The sequence below is a fragment of the Oncorhynchus masou genome, chromosome 20, assembly GCF_036934945.1.
Source record: "Oncorhynchus masou masou isolate Uvic2021 chromosome 20, UVic_Omas_1.1, whole genome shotgun sequence".
NCBI lineage: Eukaryota > Metazoa > Chordata > Actinopteri > Salmoniformes > Salmonidae > Oncorhynchus > Oncorhynchus masou.
The window spans coordinates 5,696,094-5,713,581 of record NC_088231.1 but is presented as its reverse complement, the minus strand read 5'-3'; the positions used below and the strand labels follow the sequence as shown (position 1 = coordinate 5,713,581).

Sequence of the window (17,488 nt, the reverse complement as noted above, 5' to 3'; positions counted from 1 at the left end):
GTTATGGGAGTAGCTGTGTTTGTTGTGGGTACGGCTGTGGTTGTTGAAGCCTCCACTTTTGCTGTTGTAGCATCAGCTGCATTTGTTGTGGGGGAAGCTGTGGTTATTGTGAAAGCAGCTGTGGTTGTTCTGGGAGTAGCTGTTGTTGCTGTAGGTGCAGCTGTGGTTGTCGAAGGTGAAGCTGAGGTCATTGTGGAATTGGCTGTTGTTGCTGTAGGTGGATCTGTGGTTGCCGTTGGTGCAGCTGTAGCTGCTGTGACAGCAGCTGGGGTTGTTGTTTGATCAGCTGTGTTTGTTGTGTGAGTAGCTGTGGTTGTTGTGGCAGACACTGTGGTCATTTTGAGGGCGGCAGTGGTGGCAGTAGCAGCAGCAGTGGTAGTCGAAGATGATGCTGTGGCTGTTGTGGGAGCTGCTGTGGTCATTGTAGCTGGAGCTGTGGTTGTCGTTGGTGCAGCTGTGTTTGTTGTAGTAGCAGCTGGTGTTGTTGTTGAGGCTTCTGTTGTTGTTGGAGCTGCTGTTGTTGTTGAAGCCATTGTTGTTGTTACAGGAATTGTTGTTGCATCTGTAGTTGTTGTGAGAGAAGCTGTTGTTGCAGTAGGTGCAGCTGTGGTTGTTGTGAGAGAAGCTGCTGTTGCTGTAGTTGCTGTTGTGGTTGTTGAAGGTGAAGCTGAGTTTGGTGTGGAAGCATCTGTGGTCGATGTAGGTAGAGCTGTGGTTATTGTTGGTGCAGCTGGTGATGTTTTTGGAGCTGCTGTTGTTGTTGGAGCCATTGTTGTTGTGAGAGGGAATGTTATTGCCGTTGGTACAGCTGTGGTTGTTGTGGGAGAAGCTGTTGTTGCTGTAGGTGCAGCTGTGGATGTCGAAGGTGAATCTGAGCTCATTGTGGTAGTGGCAGTTGTCGCCGTAGGTGGAGCTGTGGTTGTCGTTGGTGCAGCTGTGGTTGTTGTAGTAGCAGCTGGTGTTGTTGTTGGGGCTTCTGTTGTTGTTGGAGCTGCTGTTGTTGTTACAGGAATTGTTGTTGCATCTGTAGTTGTTGTGAGAGAAGCTGTTGTTGCAGTAGGTGCAGCTGTGGTTGTCGATGGTGAAGCTAAGGTCATTGTGGTAGCATCTGTGGTCACTGTAGGTTGAGTTGTGGTTGTCGTTGGTGTAGCTGTGCTTTTTGTAGCCACAGCTGTACTCGTCAAAGCTGCAGCTGTGTATGTCATTGGGGTTTCTGTGGTTGTTTGGTGAGCAGCTGTTTTTGTTGAGACGGATGTAGTTGTTGTGGGTGAATCTGTGATTGTTGTTGGAGCAGCTGTGGTTGTTGTGGGAGAAGCTGTGGTTGCTGTGGGAGAGTCTGTGATTGCTGTTGGAGCAGCTGTGGTTGTTGAGGTCAGAGCTTCGGTTGTTGTTGCTGCAGCTTTTGTTGTTGTAGCTGCAACTGTGGTTGTTGTGGGAGAAGCTGTGGTTGTCGTTTGTGCAGCTGTGGTTGTTGTTGGAGCAGCTGTGGTTGTTGAGGCCAGCACTTCGGTTGTTGTTGCTGCAGCTCTTGTTGTTGTCGCTGCAACTGTGGTTGTTGTTGGAGAAGCTGTGGTTGTTGTGGGAGACGCTGTGGTTGTTATGAGAGAAGCTGTGGTTGTTGTGGGAGAAGCTGTTTTTGTTGTGGGATAAGCTGTGGTTGTTATGAGAGAAGCTGTGGTTGTTGTGGGAGAAGCTGTTTTTGTTGTGGGATAAGCTGTGGTTGTTTTGAGAGAATCTGTGATTGCTGTTGGAGCAGCTGTGGTCGTTAAGGCCAGCACTTCGGTTGTTGTTTCTGCAGCTCTTGTTGTTGTCGCTGCAACTGTGGTTGTTGTGGGAGAAGATGTAGTTGTGGGAGAAGCTGTTTTTGTAGCTTGTGCAGCTGTGGTTGTTGTTGGAGCAGCTGTGGTTGTTGTGGGAGACGCTGTGGTTGTTATGAGAGAAACTGTGGTTGTTGTGGGAGACGCTGTGGTTGTTGTGGGAGAAGCTGTGGTTGTTGAGGGAGAATCTGTGATTGCTGTTGGAGCAGCTGTGGTCGTTAAGGCCAGCACTTCGGTTGTTGTTGCTGCAGCAGTGGATGTTGTGGCTGCAACTGTGGTTGTTGTGGGAGAAGATGTAGTTGTGGGAGAAGCTGTTGTTGTAGTTTCTGTAGCTGTGGTTGTTGTTGGTGCAGCTGTGGTTGTTGAGGCCAGCACTTCGGTTGTTGTTGCTGCAGCAGTGGATGTTGTAGCTGTAACTGTGGTTGTTGTGGGAGAAGCTGTGGTTGTTGTGGGAGACGCTGTGGTTGTTATGAGAGAAGCTGTGGGATTTGTGGGAGAAGCTGTGGTTGTTGTGGGAGACGCTGTTGTTGTAGTTTGTTCAGCTGTGGTTGTTGATGGAGCAGCTGTGGTTGTTGAGGCCAGCACTTCGGTTGTTGTTGCTGCAGCTGTGGTTGTTGTAGCTGCAACTGTGGTTGTTGTGGGAGAAGCTGTGGTTGTTGTGGGAGATTCTGTGGTTGTTGTGGGAGAAGCTGTGGTTGTGGTGGGAGAAGCTGTTGTTGTTGTTGGAGCAGCTGTGGTTGCTGTTGGAGCAGCTGTGGTTTTTGAGGCCAGCACTTCGGTTGTTGTTGCTGCAGCAGTGGATGTTGTAGCTGTAACTGTGGTTGATGTGGGAGAAGCTGCGGTTGTTATGAGAGAAGCTGTGGTTGTTGTGGGAGAAAATGTTGCTGTTGTGGGAGAAGCTGTGGTTGTTGTGGGAGAATCTGTGATTGCTATGGGAGAAGCTGTGGTTGTTGTGGGAGTCGCTGTGGTTGTTATGAGAGAAGCTGTGGTTGTTGTGGGAGAAGCTGTTTTTGTTGTGGGAGAAGCTCTGGTTGTTGATGGAGCAGCTGTGGTTGTTGAGGCCAGCACTTCGGTTGTTGTTGCTGCAGCTGTTGTTGTTGTAGCTGCAACTGTGGTTGTTGTGGGAGAAGCTGTGGTTGTGGGATATTCTGTGGTTGTTGTGGCAGAAGCTGTGGTTGTTGTGGGAGAAGCTGTTGTTGTTGTGGGAGACGCTGTGGTTGTTATGAGAGAAACTGTGGTTGTTGTGTGAGACGCTGTGGTTGTTGTGGGAGAAGCTGTGGTTGTTGTGGGAGAATCTGTGATTGCTGTTGGAGCAGCTGTGGTCGTTAAGGCCAGCACTTCGGTTGTTGTTGCTGCAGCAGTGGATGTTGTCGCTGCAACTGTGGCTGTTGTGGGAGAAGATGTAGTTGTGGGAGAAGCTGTTGTTGTAGTTTCTGCAGCTGTGGTTGTTGTTGGTGCAGCTGTGGTTGTTGAGGCCAGCACTTCGGTTGTTGTTGCTGCAGCAGTGGATGTTGTAGCTGTAACTGCGGTTGTTGTGGGAGAAGCTGTGGTTGTGGGAGATTCTGTGGTTGTTGTGGGAGAAGCTGTGGTTGTTGTGGGAGAAGCTGTTGTTGTTTGTGCAACTGTGGTTGTTGTTGGAGCAGCTGTGGTTTTTGAGGCCGGCACTTCGGTTGTTGTTGCTGCAGCAGTGGATGTTGTCGCTGCAACTGTGGCTGTTGTGGGAGAAGATGTAGTTGTGGGAGAAGCTGTTGTTGTCGTTTGTGCAGCTGTAGTTGTTGTTGGAGCAGCTGTGGTTCTTGAGGCCAGCACTTCGGTTGTTGTTTCTGCAGCTGTGGTGGTTGTAGCTGCAATTGTGGTTGTTGTGGGAGAAACTGTGGTTTTTGTGGGAGAAGCTGTGGTTGTCGATTGTGCAGCTGTGGTTATCGTTTGTGCAGCTGTGCTTGTTGTGGTAGGAGCTGTGGTTGTTGTTGGAGAAGCTGTGGTTGTTGTGGGAGAAGCTGTGGTTGTTGTGGGAGAAGCTGTGGTTGTTGTGGGAGAAGCTGTTGTTGTAGTTTGTGCAGCTGTGGTGGTTGTTGGAGCAGCTGTGGTTGTTGAGGCCAGCGCTTCGGTTGTTGTTGCTGCAGCTGTGGTGGTTGTAGCTGCAACTGTGGTTGTTGTGGGAGATTCTGTGGTTGTTGTGGGAGAAGCTGTGGTTGTTGTGGGAGAAGCTGTTGTTGTAGTTTGTGCAGCTGTGGTTGTTGTTGGAGCAGCTGTGGTTGTTGAGGCCAGCACTTCGGATGTTGTTGCTGCAGCTCTTGTTGTTGTAGCTGCAACTGTGGTTGTTGTGGGATAAGCTGTGGTTGTTGTGGGAGAAGCTGTGGTTGTTGTGGGAGAAGATGTGGTTGTTGTGGGAGAAGCTGCGGTTGTTGTGGGATAAGCTGTTGTTGAAGTTTGTGGAGCTGTGGTTGTTGTTGGAGCAGCTGTGGTTGTTGTTGGAGCAGCTGTGGTTGTTGAGGCCAGCACTTCGGATGTTGTTGCTGCAGCTCTTGTTGTTGTAGCTGCAACTGTGGTTGTTGTGGGATAAGCTGTGGTTGTTGTGGGAGAAGATGTGGTTGTTGTGGGAGAAGATGCGGTTGTTGTGGGAGAAGCTGCAGTTGTTGTGGGATAAGCTGTGGTTGTTGTGGGAGAAGATGTGGTTGTTGTGGGAGAAGATGTGGTTGTTGTGGGAGAAGCTGCAGTTGTTGTGGGAGCTGTGGTTGTTGAAGCTGTGGTTTGTCGTTTGTGCAGCTGTAGTTGTTGTTGGAGCAGCTGTGGTTCTTGAGGCCAGCACTTCGGTTGTTGTTGCTGCAGCTGTGGTGGTTGTAGCTGCAATTGTGGTTGTTGTGGGAGAAACTGTGTTTTTGTGGGAGAAGCTGTGGTTGTCGATTGTGCAGCTGTGGTTATCGTTTGTGCAGCTGTGCTTGTTGTGGTAGGAGCTGTGGTTGTTGTTGGAGAAGCTGTGGTTGTTGTGGGAGAAGCTGTGGTTGTTGTGGGAGAAGCTGTGGTTGTTGTGGGAGAAGCTGTTGTTGTAGTTTGTGCAGCTGTGGTTGTTGTTGGAGCAGCTGTGGTTGTTGAGGCCAGCACTTCGGTTGTTGTAGCTGCAACTGTGGTTGTTGTGGGATACGCTGTGGTTGTTGTGGTAGGAGCTGTGGTTGCTGTGGTAGGAGCTGTGGTTGTTGTGGGAGAAGCTGTGGTTGTTGTGGTAGGAGCTGTGGTTGTTGTGGGAGAAGCTGTGGTTGTTGTGGGAGAAGCTGTGGTTGTTGTGTGAGAAGCTGTTGTTGTAGTTTGTTCAGCTGTGGTTGTTGTTGGAGCAGCTGTGGTTGTTGTTGGAGCAGCTGTGGTTGTTGTAGCTGCAACTGTGGTTGTTGTGGGAGACGCTGTGGTTGTTGTTGGAGCAGCTTTTGTTGTTGTAGCTGCAACTATGGTTGTTGTGGGAGAAGCTGTGCTTGTTGTGGTAGGAGCTGTGGTTGTTGTGGGAGAAGCTGTGGTTGTTGTGGGAGAAGCTCTGGTTGTTGAAGGAGAAGCTCTTGTTGTAGTTTGTGCAGCTGTGGTGGTTGTTGGAGCAGCTGTGGTTGTTGAGGCCAGCGCTTCGGTTGTTGTTGCTGCAGCTGTGGTGGTTGTAGCTGCAACTGTGGTTGTTGTGGGCGATTCTGTGGTTGTTGTGGGAGAAGCTGTGGTTGTTGTGGGAGAAGCTGTTGTTGTAGTTTGTGCAGCTGTGGTTGTTGTTGGAGCAGCTGTGGTTGTTGAGGCCAGCACTTCGGATGTTGTTGCTGCAGCTCTTGTTGTTGTAGCTGCAACTGTGGTTGTTGTGGGATAAGCTGTGGTTGTTGTGGGAGAAGCTGTGGTTGTTGTGGGAGAAGATGTGGTTGTTGTGGGAGAAGCTGCGGTTGTTGTGGGATAAGCTGTTGTTGAAGTTTGTGGAGCTGTGGTTATTGTTGGAGCAGCTGTGGTTGTCGAGGCCAGCACTTCGGATGTTGTTGCTGCAGCTCTTGTTGTTGTAGCTGCAACTGTGGTTGTTGTGGGATAAGCTGTGGTTGTTGTGGGAGAAGATGTGGTTGTTGTGGGAGAAGATGTGGTTGTTGTGGGAGAAGCTGCAGTTGTTGTGGGATAAGCTGTGGTTGTTGTGGGAGAAGATGTGGTTGTTGTGGGAGAAGATGTGGTTGTTGTGGGAGAAGCTGCAGTTGTTGTGGGAGAAGCTGTGGTTGTCGTTTGTGCAGCTGTAGTTGTTGTTGGAGCAGCTGTGGTTCTTGAGGCCAGCACTTCGGTTGTTGTTGCTGCAGCTGTGGTGGTTGTAGCTGCAATTGTGGTTGTTGTGGGAGAAACTGTGTTTTTGTGGGAGAAGCTGTGGTTGTCGATTGTGCAGCTGTGGTTATCGTTTGTGCAGCTGTGCTTGTTGTGGTAGGAGCTGTGGTTGTTGTTGGAGAAGCTGTGGTTGTTGTGGGAGAAGCTGTGGTTGTTGTGGGAGAAGCTGTGGTTGTTGTGGGAGAAGCTGTTGTTGTAGTTTGTGCAGCTGTGGTTGTTGTTGGAGCAGCTGTGGTTGTTGAGGCCAGCACTTCGGTTGTTGTAGCTGCAACTGTGGTTGTTGTGGGATAAGCTGTGGTTGTTGTGGTAGGAGCTGTGGTTGCTGTGGTAGGAGCTGTGGTTGTTGTGGGAGAAGCTGTGGTTGTTGTGGGAGGAGCTGTGGTTGTTGTGGGAGAAGCTGTGGTTGTTGTGGGAGAAGCTGTTTGTTGTGTGAGAAGCTGTTGTTGTAGTTTGTTCAGCTGTGGTTGTTGTTGGAGCAGCTGTGGTTGTTGTTGAGCAGCTGTGGTTGTTGTAGCTGCAACTGTGGTTGTTGTGGGAGACGCTGTGGTTGTTGTTGGAGCAGCTTTTGTTGTTGTAGCTGCAACTATGGTTGTTGTGGGAGAAGCTGTGCTTGTTGTGGTAGGAGCTGTGGTTGTTGTGGGAGAAGCTGTGGTTGTTGTGGGAGAAGCTCTGGTTGTTGAAGGAGAAGCTCTTGTTGTAGTTTGTGCAGCTGTGGTGGTTGTTGGAGCAGCTGTGGTTGTTGAGGCCAGCGCTTCGGTTGTTGTTGCTGCAGCTGTGGTGGTTGTAGCTGCAACTGTGGTTGTTGTGGGCGATTCTGTGGTTGTTGTGGGAGAAGCTGTGGTTGTTGTGGGAGAAGCTGTTGTTGTAGTTTGTGCAGCTGTGGTTGTTGTTGGAGCAGCTGTGGTTGTTGAGGCCAGCACTTCGGATGTTGTTGCTGCAGCTCTTGTTGTTGTAGCTGCAACTGTGGTTGTTGGGATAAGCTGTGGTTGTTGTGGGATAAGCTGTGGTTGTTGTGGGAGAAGATGTGGTTGTTGTGGGAGAAGATGTGGTTGTTGTGGGAGAAGCTGCAGTTGTTGTGGGATAAGCTGTGGTTGTTGTGGGAGAAGATGTGGTTGTTGTGGGAGAAGATGTGGTTGTTGTGGGAGAAGCTGCAGTTGTTGTGGGAGAAGCTGTGGTTGTCGTTTGTGCAGCTGTAGTTGTTGTTGGAGCAGCTGTGGTTCTTGAGGCCAGCACTTCGGTTGTTGTTGCTGCAGCTGTGGTGGTTGTAGCTGCAATTGTGGTTGTTGTGGGAGAAACTGTGTTTTTTGTGGGAGAAGCTGTGGTTGTCGATTGTGCAGCTGTGGTTATCGTTTGTGCAGCTGTGCTTGTTGTGGTAGGAGCTGTGGTTGTTGTTGGAGAAGCTGTGGTTGTTGTGGGAGAAGCTGTGGTTGTTGTGGGAGAAGCTGTGGTTGTTGTGGGAGAAGCTGTTGTTGTAGTTTGTGCAGCTGTGGTTGTTGTTGGAGCAGCTGTGGTTGTTGAGGCCAGCACTTCGGTTGTTGTAGCTGCAACTGTGGTTGTTGTGGGATACGCTGTGGTTGTTGTGGTAGGAGCTGTGGTTGCTGTGGTAGGAGCTGTGGTTGTTGTGGGAGAAGCTGTGGTTGTTGTGGTAGGAGCTGTGGTTGTTGTGGGAGAAGCTGTGGTTGTTGTGGGAGAAGCTGTGGTTGTTGTGTGAGAAGCTGTTGTTGTAGTTTGTTCAGCTGTGGTTGTTGTTGGAGCAGCTGTGGTTGTTGTTGGAGCAGCTGTGGTTGTTGTAGCTGCAACTGTGGTTGTTGTGGGAGACGCTGTGGTTGTTGTTGGAGCAGCTTTTGTTGTTGTAGCTGCAACTATGGTTGTTGTGGGAGAAGCTGTGCTTGTTGTGGTAGGAGCTGTGGTTGTTGTGGGAGAAGCTGTGGTTGTTGTGGGAGAAGCTCTGGTTGTTGAAGGAGAAGCTCTTGTTGTAGTTTGTGCAGCTGTGGTGGTTGTTGGAGCAGCTGTGGTTGTTGAGGCCAGCGCTTCGGTTGTTGTTGCTGCAGCTGTGGTGGTTGTAGCTGCAACTGTGGTTGTTGTGGGCGATTCTGTGGTTGTTGTGGGAGAAGCTGTGGTTGTTGTGGGAGAAGCTGTTGTTGTAGTTTGTGCAGCTGTGGTTGTTGTTGGAGCAGCTGTGGTTGTTGAGGCCAGCACTTCGGATGTTGTTGCTGCAGCTCTTGTTGTTGTAGCTGCAACTGTGGTTGTTGTGGGATAAGCTGTGGTTGTTGTGGGAGAAGCTGTGGTTGTTGTGGGAGAAGATGTGGTTGTTGTGGGAGAAGCTGCGGTTGTTGTGGGATAAGCTGTTGTTGAAGTTTGTGGAGCTGTGGTTATTGTTGGAGCAGCTGTGGTTGTCGAGGCCAGCACTTCGGTTGTTGTTCCTGCAGCTGTGGTGGTTGTAGCTGCAATTGTGGCTGTTGTGGGAGATTCTGTGTTTGTTGTGAGAGATGCTGTGGTTGTTGTGTGAGAAGTTGTGAATGTTGTGGGAGAAGCTGTGGTTGTTGTGTGAGAAGCTGTGGTTGTTGTGGGAGAAGCTGTGGTTGTTGTGGGAGAAGCTGTTGTAGTTTGTGCAACTGTGGTTGTGCAACTGTTTGTTGAGCAGCTGTGTTTGTTGAGGCCAGCATTTCGGTTGTTGTTGATGCAGCTCTTGTTATTGTCGCTGCAATGGTGGTTGTTGTTGGAGCAGCTGTGGTTGTTGTTGGAGCAGCTTTTGTTGTTGTAGCTGCAACTATGGTTGTTGTGGGAGAAGCTGTGCTTGTTGTGGTAGGAGCTGTGGTTGTTGTGGGAGAAGCTGTGGTTGTTGTGGGAGAAGCTCTGGTTGTTGAAGGAGAAGCTCTTGTTGTAGTTTGTGCAGCTGTGGTGGTTGTTGGAGCAGCTGTGGTTGTTGAGGCCAGCGCTTCGGTTGTTGTTGCTGCAGCTGTGGTGGTTGTAGCTGCAACTGTGGTTGTTGTGGGCGATTCTGTGGTTGTTGTGGGAGAAGCTGTGGTTGTTGTGGGAGAAGCTGTTGTTGTAGTTTGTGCAGCTGTGGTTGTTGTTGGAGCAGCTGTGGTTGTTGAGGCCAGCACTTCGGCTGTTGTTGCTGCAGCTCTTGTTGTTGTAGCTGCAACTGTGGTTGTTGTGGGATAAGCTGTGGTTGTTGTGGGAGAAGCTGTGGTTGTTGTGGGAGAAGATGTGGTTGTTGTGGGAGAAGCTGCGGTTGTTGTGGGATAAGCTGTTGTTGAAGTTTGTGGAGCTGTGGTTATTGTTGGAGCAGCTGTGGTTGTCGAGGCCAGCACTTCGGTTGTTGTTCCTGCAGCTGTGGTGGTTGTAGCTGCAATTGTGGCTGTTGTGGGAGATTCTGTGTTTGTTGTGAGAGATGCTGTGGTTGTTGTGTGAGAAGTTGTGAATGTTGTGGGAGAAGCTGTGGTTGTTGTGTGAGAAGCTGTGGTTGTTGTGGGAGAAGCTGTGGTTGTTGTGGGAGAAGCTGTTGTAGTTTGTGCAACTGTGGTTGTCGTTCGAGCAGCTGTGTTTGTTGAGGCCAGCATTTCGGTTGTTGTTGATGCAGCTCTTGTTATTGTCGCTGCAATGGTGGTTGTTGTTGGAGCAGCTGTGGTTGTTGTTGGAGCAGCTGTGGTTGTTGAGGCCAGCACTTCGGTTGTTGTTGCTGCAGCTCTTGTTGTTGTAGCTGCAACTGTGGTTGTTTTTGGATAAGCTGTGGATGTTGTGGTAGGAGCTGTGGTTGTTGTGGGAGAAGTTGTGGTTGTTGTGGGAGAAGCTTTGGTTGTTGTGGGAGAAGCTGTGGTTGTTGTTTGTGCAGCTGTGGTTGTTGTTGGAGAAGCTGTGGTTGTTGTGGGAGAAGCTGTGGTTGTTGTGGGAGAAGCTGTTGTTGTAGTTTGTGCAGCTGTGGTTGTTGTTGGAGCAGCTGTTGTTGTTGAGGCCAGCACTTCAGTTGTTGTTGCTGCACCTCTTGTTGTTGTAGCTGCAACTGTGGTTGTTGTGGTAGAAGATGTGGTTGTTGTGGGAGAAGCTGTGGTTGTTGTGGGAGAAGATGTGGTTGTTGTGGGAGAAGCTGTGGTTGTTGTGGGAGAAGCTGTTGTTGTAGTTTGTGCAGCTGTGGTTGTTGTTGGAGCAGCTGTGGTTGTTGAGGTCAGCACTTCTGTTGTTGTTGCTGCAGCTGTGGTGGTTGTAGCTGCAACTGTGGTTGTTGTGGGAGATTCTGTGGTTGTTGTGAGAGAAGCTGTGGTTGTTATTTGAGAAGCTGTGGTTGTTGTTGGAGCAGCTGTGGTTGTTGTGGGAGAAGCCGTGGTTGTTGTGGGATAAGCTGTGGTTGTAGTTTGTGCAGCTGTGGTTGTTGTTGGAGCAGCTGTTGTTGTTGAGGCCAGCACTTCGGTTGTTGTTGCTGCAGCTCTTGTTGTTGTTGCTGCAACTGTGGTTGTTGTGGGATAAGCTGTGGTTGTTGTGGGAGAAGATGTGGTTGTTGTGGGAGAAGCTGTGGTTGTTTTGGGAGAGGCTGTGGTTGTTGTGGGAGAAGATGTGGTTGTTGTGGGAGAAGATGTGGTTGTTGTGGGAGAAGCTGTGGTTGTAGTTTGTGCAGCTGTGGTTGTTGTTGGAGCAGCTGTGGTTGTTGAGGTCAGCACTTCTGTTGTTGTTGCTGCAGCTGTGGTGGTTGTAGCTGCAACTGTGGTTGTTGTGGGAGATTTGGTTGTTGTGGGAGAAGCTGTGGTTGTTGTGGGAGAAGCTGTGGTTGTTGTTTGTGCAGCTGTGGGTGTTGTTGGAGCAGCTGTGGTTGTTGAGGCCAGCCCTTCGGTTGTTGTTGCTGGAGCAGTGGTTGTTGTAGCTGCAACTGTGGTTGCTGTGGGAGAAGCTTTGGTTGTTGTTGTGGCAGCTGTGGTTGTTGTTGGCGCAGCTGTGGTTGTTGAGGCCAGCACTTCGGTTGTTGTTGCTGCAGCTCTTGTTGTTGTAGCTGCAACTGTGGTTGTTTTGGGATAAGCTGTGGATGTTGTGGTAGGAGCTGTGGTTGTTGTGGGAGAAGTTGTGGTTGTTGTGGGAGAAGCTTTGGTTGTTGTGGGAGAAGCTGTGGTTGTTGTTTGTGCAGCTGTGGTTGTTGTTGGAGCAGCTGTGGTTGTTGAGGCCAGCCCTTCGGTTGTTGTTGCTGGAGCAGTGGTTGTTGTAGCTGCAACTGTGGTTGTTGTGGGAGAAGCTGTTGTTGTTGTGGGAGCAGCTGTGGTTGTTGTGGGAGAATCTGTGATTGCTGTTGGAGCAGCTGTGGTTGTTGAGGCCAGCACTTCAGCTGTTTTTGCTGCAGCTCTTGTTGTTGTCGCTGCAACTGTGTTTGTTGATGGAGAAGCTGTGGTTGTTGTGGGAGAAGCTGTGGTTGTTGTGAGAGAAGCTGTAGTTGTGGGAGAAGCTGTTTTTGTAGTTTGTGCTGCTGTGGTTGTTGTGTGAGAAGTTGTGAATGTTGTTGGAGCAGTTGTAGTTGTTGTGGGAGAAGCTGTGGTTGTTGTGGGAGAAGCTGTGGTTGTTGTGGGAGAAGCTGTGGTTGTTGTGGGAGAAGCTGTGGTTGTTGTGGGAGAAGCTGTGGTTGTTGTGTGAGCAGTTGTGGTTGTTGTGTGAGCAGTTGTGGTTGTTGTGGGAGAAGCTGTTGTTGTTGTGGGGGCAGATGTGGTTGTTGTACGGATGAATTTGGTTGTTGTAGCCGCAGCTGTGGTTGCTGTAGGAGAATATGTGGTTGTTGTAGGGGAAGCTGTTGTTGGAGCTGCTGCAGTTGTTGTGCGAGACACTGTGGTTGTTGTGGGTGCATCTATGGGTTTTTTGGGAACAGCTTTCGTTGTTGCTGTGATTGTTTGTTGATTGCAGGGTTCTGGGTGTTGTTGCCCGTGATGTTGTTGTTCTTGAAGCTGGTGATGTTTTGGGGGCAGCTGTGTTTTTTTTTGCGACTTCTCTTCTCGTCGTATCCGCAGCTGTGGTTGTTGTGGGTGCAGCTTTGTTTTTTCTTGCCTCAGCTCTTCTTTTCGTACCCACAGCGTGGTTGTTGTGGGAGCAGCTGTAGTCGTCATTGCTGTGGCTGTGGTTGTTGTGGGAGCAGCTGTTGTTGTTCTGGGCTCGGTTGTGGTTGATTGTGCTGACACAGTTGTCAAGATTGTTGTTGCCGTAAGTACTGTTGATGGAAATCGACATTATCATTGTTATTTTCATAGTTGTTTTATCATGCCCAGCACATTTAAGGGGGCATTTGAAGTGTCTGTCCTATATCTGAGAGAAATACGAAAGATCAGGAAAAAATTACTTAAAAAAAAACAACGTATTTAACCCCTTCTTTTGACACTGAACTACTTCCATACAAACATCCATAACTTGTTTTAACCGCTACCGGGCTTGCCTTCAGTTGAGTCTTGTGAGGATTGGTGGCGTCCTAGAGCAAAACAGTCGACATGTATGTGTTTATGAGAGACTCACCTTTTCATAGAGGGTTCAATAGTTTGTAAACCATTCGGACGCTACAGAGTTTCTTTTTTAGAAGATTTTTGGGAAGTGAAAGGCCGATATCAGCGGACGCGGTCGATTGAGACGCAGCCAATCCAAAATTGCTTCTCTAGCTTAAAACGTATTGACACTAACCATCCCTTAAGCGGGATAATTGTCATCAGCAACCGCTGAAAAGCATAGCGCATCAGACAAATAATGTTACTACAAATATTCATGTTCATGAAATCACAAGTGCAATATTGCAAAACACAGTTTAGCTTTTTGTTAATCCACCTGTCATCTCAGATTTTGAAATTATGCTTTACAGCGAAAGCAATCCAAGTGTTTGTGTAAGTTTATCGATCGCATGACAAAACATTAAATACACTTAGCATCAGGTAGCTTGGTCACGGAAATCAGAAAAGCAATCAAATTAATCGTTTACCTTTGATAATCTTCGGATGTTTTCACTCACGAGACTCCCAGTTACACAACAAATGTTCCTTTTGTTCCATAAAGATAATTTTATATCCAAAATACCTCCGTTTGTTTGGAGTATTATGTTCAGAAATCCACAGGATTTTTTATAATCAATCCTCAGGTTGTTTTAAAAATATATAATCGGTAATATATCAACCGCAAATCTCTTTCACAGTAGGAGAGGGAAAAGCAATACCTATCCAAACTCTGTTGCGCAAGCAAAACAGACCACTTGACGCGATGTTATCGTTCTGGCTCATTTTTCAAAATAAAAGCCTGAAACTATGTCTGAAGACTGTTGACACCATGAGGAAGCGATAGGAAAAGGAATCTGGTTGATGTCCCTTTAAATGGAGCAATGGGAGGTTATGGAACATGGAGTTTTCAAAAAAGAGGCCACTTCCTGGTTTGATTTTTATCAGGGTTTCACCTGCAATATCAGTTCTGTTATACTCACAGACAATAATTTGACAGTTTTGGAAACTAGTGTTTTCTATCCTAATCTGTCAATTATATGCATATTCTAGCATCTGGTCCTGAGAAATAGGCCGTTTACTTTGGGAACGTTATTTTTCCAAACATAAAAATAGTGCCCCCTAGTTTCAAGAGTTAATGGGTCTTGAGACAGGAGCCATAGCCATTTATCATTAACCATGCTACTTGCTATTCATCCTAGTTCATGCGCACCCTCTGCTGTTTGAGTTTTTGGTACTGCAATAATTACAAAAAAATGTTCACAGTTTCACAGTATTGTTCCAACCTCATATTGTGGAAATATATATAAAACACAGGAAAATCATGTTTTTGATTGCGCTGGAATTTTAACGATTTGATAATCTACACTTTTTTACACTGTGTTTTATGTAAGACATATTCTCATATGAACATCAGGAACTATTTAATCTCACAGAAGTTGAACATGTTCTGCTTTCATTTCTCACCTGTTAGGCAGAGCAGTGTAGCTCTGCATCTCATCTTGAGTTTAGCCATATCTCCACCACCTAAGAGAGAAAGATGATATCAAGTTATCTACACATAAATGTTGGAATTATAATTTGATATTCTGCCTCGTACAATATATGTACATTTTGGCATGTGGATATGTCTACACACTCACCCCAATGGTTGTCGATACCCTGAGATATCAAATCTTTCATTACATACTGTCATAACGGAAATGATTTGCACCATTGATAAAGATGAGCCGAAAAGACTGTATAAATAAATAACACAAATACTATTGCATAGAATTTTTTGAAGACTATATAATAATACTACTAATACAATTGCTCAGAGAAAAATATTTTGTTTAAGAAGTAATCCTTTTTTCTCAAAACGTTTCAATACAGTAGTACCCTCCCCTTGCATGAATAACTGCACTGAGCCTTTTTCTAAAATTATTTATGGGATTGGAGAACACATTGGGAGGAATCCATTTTGAAAAGGCTTGGAGACCGAAGGTAAAAGCCTTGTCCCTCCCCCTGGAATGCTATTCCTTAGAGCAGTGAATCACCTTCTGTGACTGTGTCACTTTACACAATCTAATCATTTCCGATATAAACCCTGGGGCGATGTGTTTGGTGTGTTCGATACCATTCCATTGATTCCGTTCCAGCCATTACTATGAGCCCATCCACCCTAATAAAGGAGCCAACTGCCGCTTGTGCCACATTTCATTGCGGCAAAAACAACTTGCGTTTTAACCACAAATAACAACTGTTATTTTGCCTCTCATGCAAGTACAGCACGATTTTATAGTCACATATTTGAGTTTCCAAATATCAGTTAGTTAGGGGATATTCTAGGGGATATTCTCTCTATGTTAGCAAAAACCCTCTGAGAGCCTTTTTAGCATGTCTTGGTGTTAAAGTTAGGAGAACATTCCCTTAAAATGTCTAGCAGAACTTATCTAGAATGTGGTTAAAATGTTCTCTGAATATAATATATTAAAGTTCTAGACACCTTACATGGGACGTTGCAAGAACATTCATGTCCAGTTTTCTGAGGGTTCGGAGAATATTCCACCAACGTCCCACCAAACATACACAGAACAGCGTTGCCATGTTCTCAGAATATACGATATTAACATTCTAGACACGTTTTTATTTTTTTGATTTTACCCCCTTTTCTCCCCAATTTCGTAGTATCCAATTATTAGTAGTTACTATCTTGTCTCATCGCTACAACTCCCGTACGGGCTCAGGAGAGATGAAGGTCGAAAGTCATGTGTCCTCCGAAACACAACCCAACCAAGCCGCACTGCTTCTTAACACAGCGCACATTCAACCCGGAACCCAGCCGCACCAATGTGTCGGAGGAAACATCGTGCACCTGGCGACCTTGGTTAGCATGTACTGTGTCCAGCCCACCACAGGAGTCAATGGTGCGCGATGAGACAAGGATATCCCTACCGGCCATACTCTCTCTAACCCGGACGACGCTAGGCCAATTGTGCGTCGCCTCACGGACCTTCCAGTCGCAGCCGGCGCGAACCCAGAGTCCCTGGTGGCACAGCTAGCGCTGCGATGCAGTGCCCTAGACCACGGCTCCACCTGGGAGGCCCTATGTTCTAGACACATTTGATGAGAACGTTGCAAGAACATTCCTGTGTTCAGTTGTCTGAGGGTTAGGAGAATATTCCATGAACGCCACATCAAACATACACAGAACATGGTTGCCATACTCACAGAAGATAATAACCTTTTAGACATGTTTAATAGGATGCTGCAAGAACAGTGGCGGCTTCATGTTATGGGTATGCTTGTTGGCAAGGCAAAATATACACTGGTGTTTCTTACTAAGACGAAATGTAATGTTCCTGTGCAGCCTAGTTACAGTTTTGACTTAAATGTTCTTGAAAATCTATGGCAAGACTAGTGTATATTCCCAATATTGTACATTCCAGGTGTACAGACTTACCCAGAAAGACTGATTCTAAGATGTATTGACTCAGGGTTGTCAATACTTATGTCAATGAGATAGTTTTTGTATTTCCTTTTCAGTAAATTAGCAAACATTTCTTAAAAACAGAGTTTTCATTTTGTCATTATGGGGTATTGTGTGTAGATGGGTGTAACACAACAAAATGTGGAATAAGTCAAGGGGTATGAATACTTTCTGAAGGCACTGTATAATAACATCCGATTACCGTCTGATGTACATTCTTGAACTGACTTGGTAACCTTCTGGATTGATTTGGCAGATATAAATGAATGAGGTTAGGGGCTACAGGTCTACTTGGTGGAAAGATCATTTCATGTGATATTATTGGATTGGTGAAATATCACTCTCTGCTTTTTTTGATGAGTTGTTTGACTCTTCATTACTGTTTTGTATTTTCAAATTACATTCTGTCAAATACCTATTTTGATGACAACATCAATGAACTGTCTTGATATTTAAGAATGTTTGTTATTTCTCACTCAACTATTATTTTTGTTCAGATACATGTGTGTATAAAGTTTGCAGTTAAAAAAAAACGTTGGATAATGATAAATAACTTTGTAAAGTAATAAAATCTAAACCATAAAAAAAAATCCTAGCATTCTTTTACTAAATTCAGTATCTTGCATGCCCATTTCCACTCACCTGAACTTCTTGAAATAAATAAATGAAGTCCACTTGAAATTGTACTTCCAAAGATTCACAAGGTGATCGTCAACCCGGTATATAGGTCCGAAAGTACAGCTTCTTCTCTCTCTATCACCTCACGATTGGTAATGCCCGTATGACAGGAGAAAGCAGGTATGCTCAATCTGAATCTCAGACTGTATTAGCAGCCTTAATATTGCAATTGCTTTTCAACTGGTTGAGTGGCTTCAATGTGTGTTGTTAGGCCCTTTTTATAGATGAGAACATTCCTAAACATTCCTCCACCCCGGAAAATCCATCTACCCTAACCCATCTTTTCTTTTTGTTATTGTCCAATTACATAAGAGGTATTGAAATTATTTGCCCTACCGGTTTTACCTCGAGTCACTGATAATTGCACATGACTTGAAATACAGATATGCATCTGTTGGTCACAGATACCTTTGAAAAAAGGTTAAGGGTGTGGATCAGAAAAACCAGTGTCTGGTTTTACCACAATTTGCCTCAGGCAGCGCGACACGTCTCATTCGCATAGAGTTGATCAGGCTGTTGATTGTGGCAGGTTGAATTTTGTCCAACTCCATATTACATGTGTTTTATTTGATGACTTCATTATTTTATTCCAAGTCATCATCTCATCTCTATAGATCTGCTACGCATGCTGTCTGACAAAATCACTCTTTTACTAGTTCTTCAAAGTAAATAAGGCATACTTTTATATCTGCTGAATACCAACTAGCAATCACTTAGGTTAGATCATGTATTTTCAGGTAGAGATACCTCACGAAGCAACT

The 17,488-nt window shown here is 46.5% G+C and overlaps 1 protein-coding gene across 1 annotated transcript; it reads right to left on the bottom strand.

Annotated features, from left to right (window-relative positions):
• Positions 1-282: 282 nt before the first annotated feature.
• Positions 283-12,335, bottom strand: LOC135506462 (putative uncharacterized protein DDB_G0282133). The gene is made up of 14 exons (XM_064925844.1): positions 11,833-12,335; positions 10,959-11,379; positions 10,796-10,836; positions 10,123-10,605; positions 8,935-9,954; positions 8,027-8,752; positions 7,290-7,747; positions 6,748-7,138; positions 6,226-6,471; positions 5,282-5,863; positions 4,757-5,002; positions 2,592-4,381; positions 2,338-2,443; positions 283-2,296 (listed from the first exon to the last, which is right to left on the bottom strand). The coding sequence occupies exons 1-14, from the start codon at positions 12,333-12,335 to the stop codon at positions 283-285; spliced, it is 9,027 nt and encodes a 3,008-aa protein (XP_064781916.1).
• Positions 12,336-17,488: the final 5,153 nt, after the last annotated feature.